The sequence below is a fragment of the Biomphalaria glabrata genome, chromosome 3, assembly GCF_947242115.1.
Source record: "Biomphalaria glabrata chromosome 3, xgBioGlab47.1, whole genome shotgun sequence".
Taxonomy (NCBI): Eukaryota; Metazoa; Mollusca; class Gastropoda; family Planorbidae; genus Biomphalaria; species Biomphalaria glabrata.
The window spans coordinates 37003439-37027518 of NC_074713.1; the positions used below are offsets into that span (position 1 = coordinate 37003439).

The 24080-nt window shown below is 35.7% G+C and overlaps 1 protein-coding gene across 1 annotated transcript; it reads left to right on the forward strand.

Moving 5' to 3' along the window:
• Nucleotides 1-1355: 1355 nt before the first annotated feature.
• On the forward strand, nucleotides 1356-17722 carry LOC106062697 (phospholipase B1, membrane-associated-like). Its single transcript, XM_056025174.1, has 15 exons — nucleotides 1356-1399; nucleotides 1826-1921; nucleotides 2113-2267; nucleotides 2753-2850; nucleotides 3309-3516; nucleotides 3941-3999; nucleotides 5434-5501; nucleotides 5619-5662; nucleotides 7297-7396; nucleotides 8226-8352; nucleotides 11438-11592; nucleotides 13263-13443; nucleotides 13766-13864; nucleotides 15180-15251; nucleotides 17153-17722. The coding sequence occupies exons 3-15, from the start codon at nucleotides 2198-2200 to the stop codon at nucleotides 17429-17431; spliced, it is 1560 nt and encodes a 519-aa protein (XP_055881149.1). The 5' UTR covers nucleotides 1356-1399; nucleotides 1826-1921; nucleotides 2113-2197; the 3' UTR covers nucleotides 17432-17722.
• Nucleotides 17723-24080: the final 6358 nt, after the last annotated feature.

Consider the following 24080-nt stretch of genomic DNA (forward strand, 5'->3'; position numbering starts at 1 on the left):
CTCATTTAATTTCGCTGTTATGTAAAGTTAACATTTTTGCAACCTTTTGCTGTTCTCTAATTCAGGGTGATAAATATCTTGTTTTATTGAGGAATGTATTTAATTCATTCAAGCACAAACCAAAACGTTTCAACACCTTTGGAAAGCCATCTCACACTTTATTGTGAAGGAGATCGTAATATGGAGTTTCCATTTCGCTTAAGAATTCTTTAAACTGACGATGGTTAAGTGCTTTTGACAAGATGCTATTAACAATCTTGATTACCAAACTCAACTATTTCGGCCTGAATCGTTTGGTCAAAAAGCGCTTCTTGGTGTATTATTCAGTGAAACGTAAGAATTTCGCAATTTATTTTGCTTCGAAGAATCGTAATTGCTCCTTTATTTTTTCCTGTCTGGCTCAATCAGTTGTTATTTAAACGATTTTAATGTCTTCAAGGTATTTTTGCTCGGCATACGCTCTATCATCCCCTCTAGTTTGTCTCCAGAGCGGTAGCAATCCAAGTTCTTCTTTTGGAACTTGGGAAGACATACATGACAAAAGCGTCAACTTATCCTGTCTTTTATGTTGCCAATTCAACTATAGCAAGTGACAAGACAGAAGAATATTGAATATCTTCCACCTGCAAATATGTTACATTTAAAGACATTTTAGCTATTCTATCTTATACTGTTTTAGCTTTGATTTTGTTGAAGTTTTTTTTTTCGAAATCATGAAAATATTTTCCAGATGCACGTATAAAGCAATCTTTGACATACCATATGTAAATGGTTTGCCTTTTTGTGCAATTTCTAGTGGTACGTACTGGTATCCAACCCAGATCAGCATTACTTATAGATTGCTTCTAACTTTGAGAAGATAATTCGCTTCTAACTCATTTACCTGAAACAATAAACTATACGTCACAGCCAAAAGCGAATTAAAGCGTACATAGAAGCATCAGACGACTGCGTCATTCAAGAGCTTCCGACGGACTGATTACAGTGACGACGCGTGTAATGGGGAAGGGGTGTGGTGAAAAGCGAGTACAAGTGGCTGAAGATAGAATCAGTGCTTAATCCTCGTTAAACGATTCAGAACTTTTTGAGAAAAAAAAATTCGATGAAATAAATAATATTTACGTATGGAACGAAAGAGCCGCAGCTTCACATCCAAAGAGCCGCATGTGGCTCGCGAGCCGCAGGTTGCCGACCCCGGGTCTAGACACAAGATGGTTGCCTATTGCCTTTAGGCGTTCGAAAACAAAATGTTCATAAAGCTCTTATGAACGCTTAAAATATACAATTAAAGAATTAAAACATACATTTACATTATTCTAAATAGCCGTGAACGAATCAATATGTACTCAGAATCCACAAATGTTCAATATGACATCTTTGGTGTTGGTTTTATTTCTCAGTTAGTGTAGCCTAGACTTCCACGTTTTTCAAAAGAGTTTTTGTTTAAATATTTTGTTATTGTTTTCTTTTTTTTTTAAACTATCTCTTACCCTTAAACACTCTGTCTCCTTCTCTCTTCTCTTTCTGTGTTTCGCGTACATTCTCTTCTTCTCTCTTCTCTTTCTGTGTTCCGCGTACATTCTCTTCTTCTCTCTTCTCTTTCTGTATTCCGCGTACATTCTCTCCTTCTCTCTTCTCTTTCTGTATTCCGCGTACATTCTCTTCTTCTCTCTTCTCTTTCTGTATTCCGCGTACATTCTCTTCTTCTCTCTTCTCTTTCTGTATTCCGCGTACATTCTCTCCTTCTCTCTTCTCTTTCTGTATTCCGCGTACATTCTCTTCTTCTCTCTCCCTATTGTGATTTTATTTTCCTCCACATTGACAGATGTGTTGGGTTGAAAACTTTCTCATATGTATTTTAAAGTTTAAACAACTATTGATATACAATTCAGCTGGTCCTATTAAAGTCTCTGTATTGAAGGTAAGCAAGTGTGTGCTTCTTTCTTAAATATATATATATAATTAGAACTCATATTTGCGCCCTTTCAAGGAGATTCATTTGAGCATTATTACCTCCATTGTTTTTAGTTCTTACTAGTTCCGATGTATGTAAGAAATCATTATTATCCAAGTCAGCTGTTACTAAAAATAACTTTGTTTGTTGTATGACAGACGACTTGTTGAGATATTTTCAATAGCATCCAGCGGCAGACATCTTTCTTTCTTGAACAAAGTCATTGACAGCAAATAATGAAAAATGTCAACATTGAAGTTCATAGTTCTTCTGATAGTGATCATGGTTTCTAGTGTCAAGGGACTTAGCGAAGGTAGGATAAAGATTGGATTTTTAAAACATACTTTAGCCATGTGAACTATAAACAAAACTGTTCTGATTAGCCTGCATTTGATACCGCAAACTACTAATGTATATTTAGTCTTTAAATGTTACCCTTTTCTTCTAGACTCTGTGCTAATAGATCTAGAGCCAGAGTCTAAGAGTCTAGGTTTTTATTTTTAAATCTTAGTTTTTCTTATTCGTCCTTTTCAACAGGCATCTTTGGTTCACGTTCACCAAAGAACAATTACTCTGATTAATCTTCAGTTCGTTCAAAATTAATATAATAATAAATTTATAACGCAATTCAAAATGTATATCAATATAACACTTTTCATAATTGTAATGACTATAACACTTTTCAAAATTAATGTAATAATACAACTTTTGAAAATGTTTACAGTCATAACACACAAGTTTCGAAAAAAAAAAGCTGTTATAACATTCTGTTACTATGACAACGTTGTTTACTACTAGGTGAAGTCGCCTCTGCTGTAGAAGAGTTAGGCAAGAATGAGACCTTTATGAAACTTTTAGAAAGGTTTCTGATTGAACCATCCATCTCTTTAATAGAAGTAGGTGTTCACTGGCTGTAATATACATAGAATAAGAAGCTGTAGGTATGAAACGACACACCAAAACTTTTAATAACTTAATTCACTTTTTCCGAAATCAAAGGTAGTAATGGATTCAGTAGTTCTGTAAATAATGGCGTTAACAATGTTTTTTTTATGATTACTAATAGCCTTTGTGGTGTCGACTTCATTAAAAGTAACATTAACGTTTATTTTACTTACACTATATATATATATATTTCATTGAACAATTTTAATGGAAGAAATACTTTTGAAATAGATAACTATTTACTGAGCTTATTTATGACCTATTATAGTCTAATCAGTAGCGCACTTTTCAAAGATTATATAAGTCTAATATTTAAACTTTTAAATAAATCATTAATGTACTTGCAAGTGTTAGTAGGCCTATATTACAAGAAAATACGTGAGCTGTCTTTTTAACATTTTAATATCAGAATTTTCCTTGTGAAGAGCTCCAGCAAGTTAGATCTCTAGAGAGTACTGAGGAATATGAGTATGAGAAGCAATTAAATGATTTTAAAATCCAAGTGGACGAAACATTTGAAAAAGAGTTCAACAAGGTCAGGATAGATCTAAACGACACTTCAGTTGTGAAGAGGGACAATGGCACATTGAAGAATAAAACAAGTACAGCTAAATCGGGTAAATGGATCTTCCATTCATTATAATCTTATTCTGCGAAAGTATTTCTCGATATTCATTATTATCTTATTTTGGGAAAGTATTCCTTTGAACTCGTTCAACTTGAGTGTCTGGTTCATCTTCCTTCATATTGAAATAGTGCCCTTGCTTTTGTTTTCATTACAAGTAGAATAAATCATTTACTTTTGTCTCAGTGATAGTGTTTGAAATCCTACGAACTTGATTTAGAATGTTATATTGATCCTAATTTTAAATGTATAATTCCATCTGATCCTTTTATATTAACAACAAAAACATTCCATAGAAAAAAAACCCAGAAGAACAGACAAAATACACAAAGAAATTAATTGTCATTCATCTACATCTTTATCAAATGTGAGAAAAAAAAAAGATTTAAACAAAAAAAAAATTGTTTTTTCTTAAGTTCATGAGCTACGACCATCTGATATAAATGTCATCGCTGCTTTGGGAGACTCATTGACGGTAAGAAGAAATTTCTAGAACTGCATTGGTCAATAAATAAATCTACGAGACTTGAAAATCTTTTTAGAGCATTGTTATAATTTGATGAGCAATGTTGTTTAGTTCTTTAATGCCCGGGGCGTCAGCAAACATTGGACAGGCCCTGTGTTCATATGAGACAAATCGTTAAAGATGGCCTGAACACTGACCTGCAATGTCACAACCTGCGGCCAGTTTAGGCCAATAGCTCGTTGCAACGTCACAGGTCTGTATGACGTGGCAAGGAGCTATTGGTCTTAACTCTCCACAGGTTGTGACGTTGCAGGTATGTGTTCATGCCTTCTGTATCGAATGGTCTCGGCTCATAAAACACAATATTCAACTATACCCATCAATTAGGAATGTTTTATAAACTAGATATTAGAACATTAATTTAAAAAAAATATGGACTTGTTAATCAGGCACTACTCAGATTGATAACGTTCGCAATGCGAAGACTGGATGAATTGTACAGGCATCTAGCTAGGGCAGTGATGGGCAAAAACTTAAAGGAAAAATGTTGGCGGGCCATAATATTTTTTACTGAGAAAAATACAGAAAAATGTAGTATTTGAATTAATGTTAGCAAAACTAAACTATTGCGATCCATGAAGAAGCAATTTAAAAAAAATAAAAAAACACATAATTTGGTTCAAATGGAAGTGAGGTAAATTTACTTAAAAAGCTGCTTTCAGGTGTATGATATTGAAAAACTGGATTTCTCCAGCTAAAGCTCAAATTATATTCCTATTTCTTCATCTTGTCTTCATATCAGTCAGTGAATTAATCCTCATCAAGTGAGACATGTCATTTTTATCTTGCTGATTGACAAATAGAAGAAACAATATTTTCAACACATTTGTTTTTTGGTATTTTAACATTGAATGTTTCACTGTGATAGATCTGTGATAAATACGAAATATTTGAGACCATGCTGAATGGTCAAATATTTCATGTTAAGGTTTCGTTTTTCAATCCCGAAATTTCCTCGAAAACGCGTGCTAAGTGCTTACTACGTATAGTAAGGACATCAGAGTATTCATATTGGATGGAATCAAGTTACTCTTGAAAGTGTGTGTGTGTGTGTGTGTGTATCAATATCTATATATAGTTATGACCTCATTGTTTTCGGCTTTTGGCATTCTTTTGTTGTCGGTCTTGGATTCCTAAATGAGACACAGGGGTCTGCCCTTGACTATGTATGAAAAACTACTTCTACGTACACTTGTGTTTCAAACCCAAACCGTGTACTTAACCCATCAGTGAGATAGGGGAGTCCAAACGTAAAGTTCTGTTCACTAAAAACTTGCCAAATGTTTAACAAAGAAACAGACGTTTTGAAAGCTTTTTAGAAATTAAATCCTTATGAAAAACAAATTATTACTTTCATTCCTGACCTGCTACTCTTGTCTTTAGGCTGGTCGTGCTGTAGGGAGTAGACAACTTACATCTATACTACATGACTTTAGAGGATTATCTTGGAGGTAAAACTCTTTTAAACGCAGGGGCTATAGTTATGCTAAACCTCCATTTTTAGTTGATTTTTTAAAAAACAATTTCCATTTTTGTTTAGTTCAACTCTAATATTTGTATCCTTTCAGTATAGGGGGAGATGAAACATTTCTTACATTTCAATCCTTACCCAGTAAGTAGATTTAGTCTCTTTAATAGACTGCTTTTTAGTCATTCTAAAAAACTATTGAAATAGATTTTTTTTCTAATTTTTTAAATAGCAAAATGTCAAGCAAGAAATTGGGTTCTTATGTTGAAACTGGTTCCAAAGATTTCTTTAAAATTTTTTTTTCCTTTGAGCTGCAACATTAGGTCAGAATAACCTTAAGAGCAACAATTCGACGTTTTCTATTGAAGGTCTTATTCTGCAAAACAACCACAACAACACATCTATGGAAGAGTCATATGCCGAAAGTACAGGAAAAGTTTAGTATTTGAATTCATAGCCCGTTGATTACACGGCGTATTATTGTCAATTGTTCAAAGCCTATGATCGAACTGTCCTGATATAGGCAGCCAAGTTAAAAGAGTTTCTGGATTTGATCCTCACACTTGCTGGTCTTTTATTTATTTATTTTGTTGAATAAAGCGATGACTGTTTCGTGTATCATATTATTTGGAGATATAGGTAATATGTTGTTTCCAAATTTAAAAAAAGTATATAACACTTGTTTATGTTCAAAATAACTATTAATGCAAAAATAGTTCGACCTATTTAGAATTTTTTTCGTAGACATCTGTAAATCAAGATTTATTTTTTCAAACTTGTAGAACTACCATGCTAGGTTGTCATATGAGAACCAAAGAATGATGTGACACCTTTAGTCATGTGAGAACCAAAGAATGATGTGACACCTTTAGTCATGTGAGAACCAAAGAATGATGTGACACCTTTAGTCATGTGAGAACCAAAGAATGATGTGACACCTTTAGTCATGTGAGAACCAAAGAATGATGTGACACCTTTAGTCATGTGAGAACCAAAGAATGATGTGACACCTTTAGTCATGTGAGAACCAAAGAATGATGTGACACCTTTAGTCATATGAGAACCAAAGAATGATGTGACACCTTTAGTCATATGAGAACCAAAGAATGATGTGACACCTTTAGTCATGTGAGAACCAAAGAATGATGTGACACCTTTAGTCATATGAGAACCAAAGAATGATGTGACACCTTTAGTCATGTGAGAACCAAAGAATGATGTGACACCTTTTGTCATATGAGAACCAAAGAATGATGTGACACCTTTAGTCATGTGAGAACCAAAGAATGATGTGACACCTTTAGTCATATGAGAACCAAAGAATGATGTGACACCTTTAGTCATATGAGAACCAAAGAATGATGTGACACCTTTAGTCATGTGAGAACCAAAGAATGATGTGACACCTTTAGTCATATGAGAACCAAAGAATGATGTGACACCTTTAGTCATGTGAGAACCAAAGAATGATGTGACACCTTTAGTCATATGAGAACCAAAGAATGATGTGACACCTTTAGTCATATGAGAACCAAAGAATGATGTGACACCTTTAGTCATGTGAGAACCAAAGAATGATGTGACACCTTTAGTCATGTGAGAACCAAAGAATGATGTGACACCTTTAGTCATGTGAGAACCAAAGAATGATGTGACTTCTTTAGTCATATGAGAACCAAAGAATGATGTGACACCTTTAGTCATGTGAGAACCAAAGAATGATGTGACACCTTTACTAGTCACAATTGAACAATTCTGTTTTATTTTCTCTTTCCAAGATATTTTAAAGAACTACAACCCTGACATCTACGGCTACTCTACTGGAGTGGACAACATAGATTCCAAGTTGAACTTTGCCATCAGCGGAGACCTGTCTTTGTACGTTTAACTAGAGTGACTTTTAACACTCAACGCAAAAAGATTTTATTGTTACACGATAAATCTGTGCGTCTAATAATACTTTAACCCATTGTTTTTTTTTAGCGCTATTTGATGCTTTTAGCTTTCCTACCACTTACCTGGATCTGTTGGGGAAATGGGGGGGGGGGGGAGAAAGGTATATCTGGGTGGATTTCAACGTTATTGGTTTTTAAAAACATTTTTATATAAAATAAGGGAGGAACGACCTGAACTCGTGGCTTACGCCTCCAGGGCCGACGTGCTAACCATTCTGCTAGTGAGGTACTAATAACTAGAGATAGTTATAGAACTTGTCCAATTTAGAGCGGTGATCTATAAAGGGGACTAATTCAACATATACCATCTTAGCAGTCCAGTACTATCTTTCCCTTTTTTGACATACCAAACAAAGTAACTAATTACCAATAATTTATAAACTAATTAGTTAATTAAAAAAAAAAAAGATTCTTGTGTTGTCAGTTAAAAGAAATAATTGTGCAAAATTTCAGCTTGATCTGAAATTGGGTGTCCAAGAAATTGCGTTCAGTAACATTTTACCAGACAGACAGAGTTGATATAAGCTTTGTAAATGATAAAAAACGAGTATATGTTAATTATTTATTTAAATGATTGTTTTGTTATCATTGACTTTAACTTTGTAAAGTTCTGCTGGCATAGTAAACTGTTTGTTACATGTTATTATTGACTATATAACTTCGTAAAGTTCTGCTGCGATAGTAAACAGATTGTTACATGTTATTATTGACTCTTGTAACTTTGTTGAGTTTCTGCTCTGTTTCTAACCCAGCAACATATTGAGTCAAGCAGAACGCCTGGTGATGGCCATGAAAACCAACAGAAATATTGACTTTGATAACGACTGGAAGCTTATCACGGTATTCATTGGTGCGAACGACCTCTGTAAGAGATGTCATGTGAGTAATCAAGAAGTGTGAGCATGGCATATGACATTTCAGAAACAAGACATATGACATGACATTTTAGGAAAAGATACAAGATATTTCATGAACAAGACAGATGACTTGACCTTTTATGAACAAGACACATTATAACATTTCATGAATTAGGACACTGGATGTGACATTTCATGAGCAAGACACATTATATTTCATAAATATGACTTATAGTATGAAATTTCGTAAACAAGACACATAACATTTCACATACACGACACATGACATTTAATAAATAAGACATTTAACATTTTACATACAAGACACATCTCATTAAATAAATAAGACATTTAACATTTTACATACAAGACACATGACATTTAATAAAAAAGACATTTAACATTTTACATACAAGACACATCTCATTAAATAAATAAGACATTTAACATTTTACATACAAGACACATGACATTTAATAAATAAGACATAACATTTCATAAACAAAACGTATGACATGTTAAAAATGGTACTTAACATTTTATAAACAACACATAGGCCTAGATCTATGACATTTCATAAACACAGTATATAACATCTTATCTGAAGGAACCAGATACATCTCATCCTGGAGCTCTTGCTATTTGGCTTTCTTAACTATCTATGACTGCCGTAAGCCGCATCAACTCACTCTATTTGTCTGTCTGTCTGGTAAAAAGTTTAACCATGCTTTTTCTTTCATTTCCCATTCTCGAATCAAATTAAAACTTTGCACGATTATTCATTGAACCTGACGAGACATGAATCAATCAAAAATGCTAATCAGTTAGTTATTGGTGAATAATTATTTTTTTGAAATCGAAATAAGGGGAATAAATGCTACTAAATGAGAGATGTGGATGATTTAATTCCCTTATTACGTTTTGACACTTTTTTTCCCACTTCCCATGCCGGGATCAAATTGAAATTTTGCATTATTATTCATAGTGGAGGACAAAGCATGAATTATGAACATGAAAATATGAATCAATCCAAAAGTTAACCAATTAGTTAATCATTTAAGATAAACCAATTCATTTTGTTTTTTATAACAGAAAAGGAGCTAAACCATGTAATTTTCAGATAACTGGCAGTAATTAGCGGTTCTTATTATTGGTTGTTAAAACAACTGTTGGTAAACTAGTTCATAATTTTGAATGCCGTATTTAATTAACATTTGATATTCTATACTAAAAATAAAAATTACTTTTTAAAAACAAAGCTTATCTAAGGGTAAGAACTGATAAAGCACTTCCATATCTATCAATACTGCGAGGTTTAACTCCCTTTTCTATCTTCAGCAAATTTAATAAATTATCACTTATTGTTTAACTTTTGTTATTGACTCACGTATTGTCACCTACTATGAATAACTGCAAAACTTTGCTTGAGCCTTGAATGGGAAGTGAGAGAAAATACGTGCAAAACAAATTGTACAAGATAGACTGAGCTTTGTAAAATCAACTCTTTGGTGTCAAATGTCCAAGTAATGGCTAACGCTTCAACAATGACAGTCTATCTGTACATTTTAATTAATGATAAATAAAATAAAGTAAAATAAAATAGTCACCACCTCCATTATACAACTCACAGAGCAATTATCTTGCTCTTAATAACTAATGAATGTTAGATGCAAATAAAAAGGGACTTTACCCCTCCCCTTCCCTTGAAAACAAATATATAAGATAAGAAGATTAAACTCTGTAATGAATAATGTATACATGAGGAAATACTCGAAGATCTAGAGTTTGTTCAAGATCAATATTTTCTAGTTCCCAAGCCAAATTTAGATGAATTTCTTTTGATACTTTGAACAGCGAAGATGTTTCCCAATGTGGACAACGACATGCACCAACACACAGCAGGTATTCCCACAGGTATTCCCACAGTATTCCAACAGGTATTCCCACAGTATTCCAACAGGTATTCCCACAGGTATTCCCACAGGTATTCCCACAGTATTCCAACAGGTATTCCCACAGGTATTCCCACAGTATTCCAACAGGTATTCCCACAGGTATTCCCACAGTATTCCAACAGGTATTCCCACAGGTATTCCCACAGGTATTCCCACAGTATTCCAACAGGTATTCCCACAGGTATTCCAACAGGTATTCCCACAGGTATTCCCACAGGTATTCCCACAGTATTCCAACAGGTATTCCCACAGGTATTCCCACAGTATTCCAACAGGTATTCCCACAGGTATTCCCACAGTATTCCAACAGGTATTCCCACAGGTATTCCCACAGGTATTCCCACAGGTATTCCAACAGGTATTCCAACAGTATTCCAACAGGTATTCCAACAGGTATTCCCACAGGTATTCCCACAGGTATTCCCACAGTATTCCAACAGGTATTCCCACAGGTATTCCCACAGGTATTCCCACAGGTATTCCAACAGGTATTCCAACAGGTATTCCCACAGTATTCCAACAGGTATTCCCACAGGTATTCCAACAGGTAGTCAGGAGTAAAGAGTTCAATACATAGAAAGACGCTCATTTTGCGAATCTCCTGGATCTATATCATTAGAATTGTAGATACTCTAAGTAAATTTATACATTCGCTTAACCAGGACGTTCTTCTTTGAGGATGGGGGGGGGGGAATTGGGGCGAAGTAAATCGTTAACCGTGGGCCACAGAAACAGATGACGTTTACATTATCTGCCCCATAGATCGTAAGGTCTGAAAGGGGAACATTTCTTTTTTTTTTTTAATGTTCCTCTTTTAAAAAAGATTCATTAGTGATTAAGAACAAAATAATGGCTCTTACAAAGGTTGGTCAGCCTTATAAAAGAAGAATTACAAATCAGCTCACTCTGTCTGTCTGTCTGTCTGGTAAAAAGTTTGTACACGTTATTTCTCCCACAACAAGTCTCGGCACAAGCTGTAATTTTGCACAATTTCTTTAATACCTGACAAAACAAAAATCAATCAATAAAATTATATATCTATATCTATATCTTATTCTGACTTTGGAATGGGCCACAATGTTTTTTTCTTTTCTTTCGTGCACTCCAATCTAATTGTATTTTTTAAAAATGTGTCGTTCATTGACATTGCAGGTAGAAACATCCCCTGAAAGCTACATAAGGAATCTGAAGGCCACGCTAGATATTTTGTACTCCATACCTCGGACATTGGTCAATTTGGTGGAAATCATGAATGTTGATCAGCTACGGCAGCTTAAAAAAGATCCAATGTGCATGATGGTGCAAAAGTAACTGTATTTGAAACGTAATCTCATTAAGTCTGTTCTGGTTTGAATAGATCAACGCTGATTTAAATAAGTCCCTGATTTTGTGGAGGCACATCTCTAGTTTCAATAAAAATGGACTTGAGAAATAGATCTAAAAAAAAAAAAAATTACCTGTCCAGGCCTGAGCAAGCTATTATAGCACAGTGCAGGACAGGCCACTGTCCTGTTGGCTCATATTTCTCGCGGCTATGGCCTAATTTTGATTCACGGTGCCCCCGTTGCGGGGAAGAAGAGGAAACTGTGCCTCATATTCTGTTTGACTGCCCCAGATTTGCTGATCTCCGTCTCGACAGGTCTGGGAAACCAAAAATTATCGACCTGTATGGCGACATTTATGCATCACGCAAGACAGCAGGGTTTCTGTCCAGGGCTTTTGCAAGAGAGGATTTGAGCCTCTCAAGCCCTCACTCTAATGGAGTTTGATGATGAGGATGATGGCCTGTAAATTTAATCTTCTTTTACTTTTTACAAAGCTTATATCAACTCACTTTGTCTGTCTGTCTGTCTGTGAAGTTTCAGCTTGATCCTAGAATGGGTGTGGGAGAAATAACGTGTATAGATGGGGCGTGTATAGATGGGCGTGTATAGATGGGGCGTGTATAGATGGGGCGTGTATAGATGGGGTGTATAGATGGGCGTGAATAGATGGGCGTGTTTAGATGGGGCGTGTATAGATGGGCGTATCACTTAATGTTCTCGCGTCAAATAAGTATGATTTTTAAAGACATGAATCTTGATGTTGAAGATAGACTTGTCCATTGTTTAATTAACCCAGAAAATCAATCAATCAGATTATTTCTGTCATGTTATAAATGCTCTGAGTTCTCTATGATTGCATGACTAAATGCATGTCCAATAAGCTTTATAACACCTAGAGTAGTATGTGTCGCTATTGAATAAACCACTTCCTATCTCCTACAGACTTGTCTGTGACTGTATTGAATAAACCACTTCCTATCTCCTACAGACTTGTCTGTGACTGTATTTGAATAAACCACAATCTCCTACAGACTTGTCTGTGACTGTATTGAATAAACCACAATCTCCTACAGACTTGTCTGTGACTGTATTTGAATAAACCACTTCCTATCTCCTACAGTCTTGTCTGTGACTGTATTGAATAAACCACTATCTCCTACAGACTTGTCTGTGACTGTATTGAATAAACCACAATCTCCTACAGACTTGTCTGTGACTGTATTTGAATAAACCACTATCTCCTACAGACTTGTCTGTGACTGTATTGAATAAACCACTTCCTATCTCCTACAGACTTGTCTGTGACTGTATTGAATAAACCACTTCCTATCTCCTACAGACTTGTCTGTGACTGTATTTGAATAAACCACTTCCTATCTCCTACAGACTTGTCTGTGACTGTATTTGAATAAACCACTATCTCCTACAGACTTGTCTGTGACTGTATTGAATAAACCACTTCCTATCTCCTACAGACTTGTCTGTGACTGTATTGAATAAACCACTTCCTATCTCCTACAGACTTGTCTGTGACTGTATTTGAATAAACCACTTCCTATCTCCTACAGACTTGTCTGTGACTGTATTGAATAAACCACTATCTCCTACAGACTTGTCTGTGACTGTATTGAATAAACCACTATCTCCTACAGACTTGTCTGTGACTGCATTTCCTTCCCACAAAGCGAGGAGGATTTTAACCACTTGCAAAATACTCGTGAGGAGTTTCAGAAGAAGACTGAAGAGCTCCTCATGTCCGGTGTGTACGAGACACGTGATGACGCAGCTGTTGTCCTGCAGCCTTTCTTTAGGGACGTGACTATACCTTTACTGGTAAGAAACTATTTACTATTCAATTTGTGCCCTTCAATTTTCTTTCCTTTTTCCTCAAAGAAAAGGAATCTATGGTAAGAAACTATGTATTCCCTCTCTTGTCTTTTTTACGAGATATTTTTTAAAAATGTTGAGACCAAATTTGCCGAAACCCCAAATGGCATTATGAAAACTTTGACCACCGCCACAAATTGGATCTAGGAAAGAGATATCCCAATCAACTATCAGTATTATTATGATTTTAAAAATCTAAATGACATTTTTGATGAACAATTTGTTGAATAAACTAGACTCTATTTTAACGCAGTATTAAACCTTACAGGACAATGGTGACATGGACATGACGTATTTCGCCATTGACTGTTTTCACATGAGTAAAAAGGGGCAATCAGTCATGGGTATAAACTTATGGAACAACATGGTGAGTCTGAAATGTCATATATAGCAGAGTCAAAAATATACATATTTATCTAACCATTTATGAAGACAATATTCTTTTAAAATCTGATCATATTTTTTTAATCGAAAATTATGAGGATCGGAAAAGAAGCCGTACTTCCGTACTTTTTGAAGTCCTATTTCTGTAAGCAAACGTTTATGGACTTCTTGTTTTAGAATTTTAATGCAGTAGATAATTTTCACATTTCTTTTGTATGTTCATGTATATTCTAGCATGAAATAACTATTTATCACAGAGCTGTCAAATGGTAGGCCTACTGGCTACTTCATTGTCCTGTGGTTTGCATCCTAGACTGTCGCCACGATAGTTCCGGGTCGTCTTGCAGGAGCTAAGTTTTTATGTCAGTGTTTCGCCACTGGCGATCCAATGCATGCTCCAAATAGCTACTACTTTTCTTATTTCAAACTGTTGTTTTAATCGCGAATAAATACCAAAATTTTGAGCGGTATCAGATATGTCGGTAGACACGTCAGCGGCAACAAAAAATAGAAATGCAACAGACTCATTTTCTTCTCATTTTAGGTAAATATTCTCATCCATCCTCCACTCCAGGTGTAATCTATCAATCTAACCTAACTATCGCGTCTCAAACCAAGAATGACGCCTTATTTATTTATTTGTTTGATTTCTTAAGCTGTTTAATGTTACGTTTTTTTAAAGAAAGCTACTCTTTCTTAAAAAAAAAACAAATATATAGGCTTACTATCGGTACCAATCTATTTACTCTAACGTAGGGAAAAATATTTTTTAAACTTTTTTTTTGTACAATGGAGTTTTTACACTTTGTGCCGACGTTTCGGCGGGCCGGATAGAACCACGTCGCGGGCCGGATGTGACCCGCGGGCCGTACTTTGGGCATCACTGGTCTACACGATCTTAAAGATCGATGAATCTAGTATATAGGTCTGTGAAACTGTCATTTTAAATTCTATCTTTGGTCTCAACTTTTAGTTGACCTCTACACGATTTTTAAAAAAAGTGAATCTATATAGGTCAGTGATAGGCATTGATAGCATAATTTTAAATTCTATCTTTGGTCTCAACTTTTAGTAGACGTCTCCAGGATCTTTAAGATCGATGCATCTTAGGTCTGTGATTTTACACCTCAATATCTAAGACATAGAATCTGGCTATAAATATAAATAGAAAGTTGATATAAATATAGATAAATGAAGTATTTTGACTCGAGGATCTGTAGAATGTATCACCTAGTAATATAACACGTATGGCTCACTGACCTATGAAATGTACGACCCCACCCCATTCTAATCCACAGTTAGAGCCCGTGAACAACAAGACCACCAAATCTGACTGGACGAAAGCATTTCAATTAAAATGTCCAACAAAGGTAAGACGTTACATCAGTTCTCAAAGTGTTGATAGTGGAGCTCACCTCAAGCTCATCCTACGTTCAATTAGACTGTTGAGTCACAAAACATCCTATCTTCTAATCTTCAAAAAAGAAGTAACCACATTCTTACATTCAAAAGTCGACATTTAGATCAAGGCCTTCTTACTCTTTTCACCTAAATATTTGCACAAAAGACTTACATCAACATTTATCAATATTAAATCCTAAACAAAGAACTGTATCAACTTTTAATCAATTTACATCATAAAATAATAATATAACGTTGAATAATCTCTCTCTCCTCCTCCTCCTCTCTTTTTCTCTCCTTCTCTCTCTCCTCCACTCTTTCTCTCCTTCTCTCTCTCCTCCACTCTTTCTCTCCTTCTCTCTCTCTCCTTCTCTCTCTTTCTCTCCTTCTCTCTCTCTTTCCTTCTCTCTTTCTTTCTCTCCTTCTCTCTCCCCTCCTCTCTCTTTCCCTCCTTCTCTCTCTTTCTCTCCGTCTCTCTTTCTCTCCTCTCTTTCTCGCCTCTCTCTTTTTCTCTCCTTCTCTCTCCTTCTCTCTCTTTCTCTCCTTCTCTCTCTCTCCTCCTCTCTTTTTCTCTCTCTCCTCCTCTCTCTTTTTCTCTCCTTCTCTCTCCTTCTCTCTCTTTCTCTCCTTCTCTCTCTCTCTCTCTCTCTCTCTCTTTCTCTCTTTCTCTCCTCTCTTTCTCGCCTCTCTCTTTTTCTCTCCTTCTCTCTCCTTCTCTCTCTTTCTCTCCTTCTCTCTCTCTCCTCCTCTCTTTTTCTCTCTCTCCTCCTCTCTTTCTCTCCTTCTCTCTCTCTCCTCCTCTCTTTTTCTCCTTCTCTCTCTCCTTCTCTCTTTCTCTCCTTCTCTCTCTCTCCTTCACTCTCTCTCTCCTCCTCTCTTTCCTTCTCTCTCTCTTTCTCTTCTTCTCTCTTTCTCTCCTTCTCTCTCTCTCTCCTTCTCTCTCTCCTCCACTCCTTATCTCCTTCTCTCTCTCTGCTTCTCTCTCTTTCTCTCCTTCTCTCTCTCTCCTTCTCTCTCTTTCCTTCTCTCTTTCTCTCTCATCCTCTCTTTCTCTCCTTCTCTCTCTCTCCTCCTCTCTTTCTCTCCTTCTCTCTCTCTCCTCCTCTCTTTCTCTCTCTCCTCCTCTCTTTTTCTCTCCTTCTCTCTCTTTTTCTCCTTCTCTCTCTCTCCTCTCTCCTTTTTCTCTCCCTCTTTATCTCTTGCTTTCTCTCCTCCTCTCTCTTTCTCTCCTTCTCTCTCTCTTTCTCTCACTCTTTATCTCTTGCTTTCTCTCCTCCTATCTCTTTCTCTCCTTCTCTCTCTCTTTCTCTCACCCTCGTCAAAGTCAATCAGGATGAGTGTAGAATTGAAACCCTTTTATTTTAGCTTATAAATTGTTAGTACTAAAAGCTACTTTCCCAAGATATTCCTGCTTCAGTTACATTAAATAATGTCATAATATAGTGCATTTGATCATGACCTCGTTGGTTAGCATTTCAGCGGCTCAATCAAACAGCCATTTCACATTTATAACAAACGAATATTCTTTAGTAAAATCATTAAATTTAGAAAGCCTTCAGGATAGAAGACTTAAAAGTAAAGTAGCAAGTATACATAAAACACTTAATCATAATCTTCAAATACAAAACAAAAGGCACAATTTTCATACCATATGCTAGGACATATTTGTACAAATACTCCTTCTTCCCTAGTGCTATTAGAGCATGAACCTGCCAGAGAAACCATCGACTTGGCAGAGTTTAAGTCGTTGATTAACCTGCATGACTAGATTGACCAAGGGACACCTGTAGGAAGTAATCATCTTCTCTTTTGAAGTAACGTCTGTATTTTATAAGATAACAAAAGATCAATGAAGATTTTTTTTCCCCAGGAATCGCCGTTCTTCTATACTCACCGCAATAGTGGATTACGTCATAGACAAAGTTTTGTTCACAAAGCAGACGAGAATGTCACTAACACTGTTCTGGAGAAAACCTTGAATCAGAAAACGGAAATGGTCTCAGCAGACGATACTTCTTTCCTTCAAAACATCTCCATTTTCGTGTCGTCTGCGATCGGAATGGTTATCCTAGGTGTCGCTGTGATCATATATAAATACAACAGGAAAAGAGCAGAAATAAGATGTAGCCTTGGATACCAGGAAATTTAAATACCCTCTATGTGACCTTGAGTGTCCTTTGACCTTAATTGTACAATGTACAAAGCTTAAAAAAAAAAAAGATTAAAGAGATTTTTATCACAAAATATATTTTACTCTAATTTTAGTTTCCTTTCAAGTGGTTCCAATGTAGAGGTAACGTGTATTCTGCCAGGCACCAAAGAAAGAAAATTCCCCCTTCTGGGCCATGTCCATCTTTAGCTATGCTTTATGGCAATAGTTCTCAAAAGTTTGACATATGCGTACCTCTTCCATAATTTCTGTAACACTAAGTACCTTCGCCCCCCCCCCCCCCCAAAAAAAAAAAAATATGGGATATCAGATTAGTTAATGAGGTGCAGCGTGTACCCCCTTCAAACTCCTCTCGTCTCCCTGAGGGTACGCATACCACATTTTGGGATACACTGGCCTATGGTTAACAAGAATTAGTTACACCCTTGAAGGTTTCCGAAATGCAAATATCCCAGTCGCAGTCGACCACTACGTATCTATGCATTTAATCGACTTTAAGCATTAGACCCAATTAAAGACAATGAGTTATGGAACTTGGTTATTGAATCTCTTTAAAGACAATGAGTTGTGGAACTTGGTTATTGAATCTCTTTAAAGACAATGAGTTGTGGAACTTGGTAATTGAATCTCTTTAAAGACAATGAGTTGTGGAACTTGGTTATTGAATCTCTTTAAAGACAATGAGTTGTGGAACTTGGTTATTGAATCTCTTTAAAGACAATGAGTTGTGGAACTTGGTTATTGAATCTCTTTAAAGACAATGAGTTGTGGAACTTGGTTATTGAATCTCTTTAAAGACAATGAGTTGTGGAACTTGGTTATTGAATAAAGACAATGAGTTGTGGAACTTGGTTATTGAATCTCTTTAAAGACAATGAGTTGTGGAACTTGGTTATTGAATCTCTTTAAAGACAATGAGTTGTGGAACTTGGTTATTGAATCTCTTTAAAGACAATGAGTTGTGGAACTTGGTTATTGAATCTCTTTAAAGACAATGAGTTGTGGAACTTGGTTATTGAATCTCTTTAAAGACAATGAGTTGTGGAACTTGGTTATTGAATCTCTTTAAAGACAATGAGTTGTGGAACTTGGTTATTGAATCTCTTTAAAGACAATGAGTTGTGGAACTTGGTTATTGAATCTCTTTAAAGACAATGAGTTGTGGAACTTGGTTATTGAATCTCTTTAAAGACAATGAGTTGTGGAACTTGGTTATTGAATCTCTTTAAAGACAATGAGTTGTGGAACTTGGTTATTGAATCTCTTTAAAGACAATGAGTTGTGGAACTTGGTTATTGAATAAAGACAATGAGTTGTGGAACTTGGTTATTGAATAAAGACAATGAGTTGTGGAACTTGGTTATTGAATAAAGACAATGAGTTGTGGAACTTGGTTATTGAATCTCTTTAAAGACAATGAGTTGTGCATTTAAAAAAAAAAAAAAAGCTTGCATAAGGAAAGAACAACTCAATCACTGTCATATAATTTAATGCTGCGGGATTTATATCCTTTTTTTCTATATTAAAATAACTAACTAATTAATTAGCTAAAAGGTTGTGTTTTTTTTTATTTATTCACGTATTGTCTTCGACAATGAATAATTGTGTAGTTTAAACTGAATCCAAGGGTGAATTTTGTTAAAAGAACAATTAGCAAAACGTCTGCCCAATTTTATTGTTAGAGTACACTAGGTTTGAAATAAATTGAGTAATTTTGTTTTCACTGTTTATTTTAAATTCATTTTTCATTTGGGGCCACCAAATTCACTTCGCCTAGGGCCTCCAATTTTATAAGGCCATTTCTGCCCCAAAATCCTCACAATTAAAACAATGTTAAGCATTGTATTCGTTTTATTGACACTTTAAAAAGAATTCAAAAGTAAAATTATCGAAGATCTCTTCCTTAAAATAATAATAATAATAGTAAGGCTTGTCTTCGAGTCCGAAGGTTAATGAGAAATGCAGTATTTCCCGTCGCTACGCAGCCCCAGCTGTGACCTATATATTTTGCCACACAGAGCAAGCAAAACCAGTGTTTCTTTGTTGGTTTTTTTTTTGTTAAAAAAAAAAATAGGTGCCGGTACTCAGTAGTTTATTAACTATCTTTTAGCAACTAAAAATTAATAATATACGTTAAAATACAAGAAAAGTGATAATTTTTTCAAAAAGGTGCCGGTACGCCGTACCGGTGCGTTCGTCACAAAAAAAAAGCCCTGAGCATAACCATTGTCCGCCTGTGGTCGATTAAGATTTTTCTTTTGCCGTCTGCATCTGTTCTCGGCAGCGTATTTTCTTTTGGTCTCCAATGTGTATCCCGCCTTTGTGAGTGTGATATATCAATGATATATATATATATATATATATATATATATATATATATATATATAGTGTTATAAACTTGGTGGTGGCACAGAGAGGGGTAGTGGTGTGTGTGTAGTCAGCCGACGCAAATCGCCCCAGGCCAGCGCTAGACGAGCGGTCAACCGTGACGAGCTACGACGTTCGAGTAGGATCGGCGTCGTGAACAGAGCTCAGGAGCGTCACGAGAGTCGTAGTCACCTGACCACCCAGAAACGTCGAGCGGCGTTCTGTCCGGTTCTAGAAGGCCAGTAGGGACCCTTTATAAGAGCGGAGGTGTCGCAGTCAAGACGGTTCAGAAAGCGGGTTCACGACAGGAGTTCAGAACACGGTCGACTACAGCACAGTTCAACGGTGTGGTTCTGTACGGAGCATTACGACGGTTCAGTGCGGAGTACTGTCAAGTACAGTTGAGACGAACGGCGTCTTGATCTTGGTCTGTGATCGAGTCCGACACAACGAGCCCAAGTGTGTGAAGTCAGTCCCGAACTGTTGAACCCAGTGCAAGCCCGGAACGAGACGGAGAGGCCAGTGCAAGACTTGATACGGCGGAACGGTGTTATTGGAGAGATATTTGTACTGTTCTACGTGCTGCCAATTGTACAGTATTGGCTGTTATTTATGGACATTAAACCTTTACGTTATTTTGGAGCCCTGACTTGTCAAGTTCTTTAAGTTGGTGGTGTATGGTGCAGTTTGCAGAGAGCCTAGATAGTGAGATTCATAACAATATATATATATATATCTTCCTTCTCATTTCCCACATCAATTATAACTATAATTTAAATCTCTAATACAATGTAGGACTTTTGAGGACTATAACCCTATCATTATAAAAATCGAAGCTCATAGTTTTTTTTTAGTTATTTTTTTTAATAAAATGTAATTTATGGAAAATTAAATTGGATTAAAAATAGAATTTTTCTTACTTATAACTTGGACCATCACGTACATTCAAGTATCACTTCCCCTCCTCAACTCTCCGCCATAACAAATAGTTCTTCTTTACACAATCTGACCCAAATAGTTCTTCTTTACACAATCTGACCCAAATAGTTCTTCTTTACACAATCTGACCCAAATAGTTTTTCTTTACACAATCTGACCCAAATAGTTCTTCTTTACACAATCTGACCCAAATAGTTCTTCTTTACACTATCTGACCCAAATAGTTCTTCTTAACTCTATCTGAACCAAATAGTTCTTCTTCACACTAACTGACCCAAATAGTTCTTCTTTACACTATCTGACCCAAATAGTTCTTCTTTACACTATCTGACACAAATAGTCTTCTTTACACTATCTGACCCAAATAGTCTTCTTTACACTATCTGACCCAAATAGTCTTCTTTACACTATCTGACCCAAATAGTTCTTCTTTACACTATCTGACCCAAATAGTTCTTCTTTACACTATCTGACACAAATAGTCTTCTTTACACTATCTGACCCAAATAGTCTTCTTTACACTATCTGACCCAAATAGTCTTCTTTACACTATCTGACCCAAATAGTCTTCTTTACACTATCTGACCCAAAAAGTCTTCTTTACACTATCTGACCCAAAAAGTCTTCTTTACACTATCTGACCCAAAAAGTCTTCTTTACACTATCTGACCCAAATAGTCTTCTTTACACTATCTGACCCAAATAGTCTTCTTTACACTATCTGACCCAAATAGTCTTCTTTACACTATCTGACCCAAATAGTCTTCTTTACACTATCTGACCCAAATAGTCTTCTTTACACTATCTAACCCAAATAGTCTTCTTTACACTATCTGACCCAAATAGTCTTCTTTACAGTATCTGACCCAAATAGTCTTCTTTACACTATCTGACCCAAATAGTCTTCTTTACACTATCTGACACAAATAGTCTTCTTTACACTATCTGACACAAATAGTCTTCTTTACACTATCTGACCCAAATAGTCTTCTTTACACTATCTGACCCTTTCTTCCTTGTTACATCTTCTCCGCCCCCCCCCTTCCCAAAAAAAAACAACTAAAAATTGGCACGGGCCATTTTATAACTCTACCCCTCCCAACCATATTCTTTATACCCTTGAATTCGATATGACCTTGTATCACTTTAAATTCGGTATGACCTGGTATAACTTTGAATTCGATATGACCTGTATCACTTTAAATTTGATATGACCTGTATCACTTTGAATTCGATATGACCTGTCTCACTTTCAATTCGATATGACCTGTATCACTTTGAATTCGATATGACCTGTCTCACTTTGAATTCGATATGACCTTGTATTACTTTGAATTCGATATGACCTGTCTCACTTTAAATTCGATATGACCTTGTATAACTTTGAATTCAATATGACCTGTATCACTTTGAATTCGATATGACCTGTATCACTTTGAATTCGATATGACCTGTCTCACTTTGAATTCGATATGACCTGTCCCACTTTGAATTCGATATGACCTGTATCACTTTGAATTCGATATGACCTGTCTCACTTTGAATTCGATATGACCTGTTTCACTTTGAATTCGATATGACCTGATCACTTTGAATTCGATATGACCTGTCTCACTTTGAATTCGATATGACCTGTTTCACTTTGAATTCGATATGACCTGTATCACTTTGAATTCGATATGACCTGTCTCACTTTGAATTTGATATGACCTGTCTCACTTTGAATATGATATGACCTGTATCACTTTGAATTCGATATGACCTGTCTCACTTTGAATTCGATATGACCTGTATCACTTTGAATTCGATATGACCTGTCTCACTTTAAATTCGATATGACCTGTATCACTTTGAATTCGATATGACCTGTATCACTTTGAATTCGATATGACCTGTCTCATTTTGAATTCAATATGACCTGTCTCACTTTAAATTCGATATGACCTGTTTCACTTTGAATTCGATATGACCTGTCTCACTTTGAATTCGATATGACTGTCAGGTTTAGGATTTATTTGGGTTGTTAACTAGCTGTATACTATTAAGGTCCCGGGGTTCAACCTGACAAGAACATCACTCACACACAGTCGTACATACAGTAAACAACTAGGTGAATAGTTTAAATAACAACAAAAAAATAAATGAATTTTAATTGTATGAAACATATATGTGTATGTACAATGAGGATGATAAATAGACAATATATATATATTAGATATATATATATATATATATAATAGGTATATATAAAGATGTTATACAATAATTAATTTAAGCACCTTTGCTACTGTTATCACTTGTCACCCTGGTTTTATGGTCCACCAGACTCTAACCGACGGGCGTCACAAAACTGCCAAACTCGGTAATAGTAAAGTTAGACCTCAGATAATCGCCAATTTGACAATGACACTGGCAAGCGACACCCACAACTCCAACACTGGCACCCTATAAACGATATAAACACAATACTCTCAACTTCTACACTAAAACTAGAAATAGTGACAACCTCATATAGCATACAATAATTGATATCACAAACGAATAACTCACCCTAAACAGGGGTCCCAAAAATCCAACTGAATAATAAGTCCGAGAAACTGGTACAGACAAATAACGTTTTGCGGGCCAACACACCGTCCGTTACAACCAAACTCAGAGGGTGAACTGCCTCATGACAAAGAATGACCCATAGATGTCACCGGACTTTGTGACGTAGCAAAACAATTCAAAACAAAAAAAATACAAGACACTCTCGCCCCGTACACGTACTACCAGTAGAGGAAATAAAAAAAACAGAGTTAGGAGAAAGAAATAGACACTTGTCTATACTACGCGACATCCCCCCTCCTCGACGAACTGGAAATTTTGAAAGAAATTCCAGTAATCAAAAATCTTTTCGAAGACAAAACTTTGTAGAAAGAACAAGGAAGAACAAAAAGATCATAAGTGCATCTATGTCACATTTCAAAATGTAATAATGGAAGAAAAAAAATGATGGGGAGTCACCAATTAATGAACCAAGGAGACACAATACACGTCAAGATAAAGATCCAATAACAAAGAAAAGTTGGTTACCTTGACTTTAAAGGTGACCCATATCAACTTGGGCCAAGAACCAAGTTATATTACAAAATCATATTTACAAATACAACATTAATATAATATACCAAATTATATTCCTGGTAAATAAATACACATTATATTCTTGAAATTAGTAGCATTTGCATAATATAAAACACAAGTTCAAATGTTATAACACATAGAGACATAATATAAATGGCGGATGGAAGTCTATATCAATCTTAAACAAAGATCAGCCAGC

Coding starts and splice junctions, on each gene's coding strand:
- LOC106062697 (XM_056025174.1), top strand. CDS start 2,198: ATGTCAACATTGAAGTTCATAGTTCTTCTGATAGTGATCATGGTTTCT. Junction 2,851..3,308: donor CATCCATCTCTTTAATAGAA/GTAGGTGTTCAC, acceptor TTTTAATATCAG/AATTTTCCTTGTGAAGAGCT. Junction 13,865..15,179: donor TAAACTTATGGAACAACATG/GTGAGTCTGAAA, acceptor TCTAATCCACAG/TTAGAGCCCGTGAACAACAA.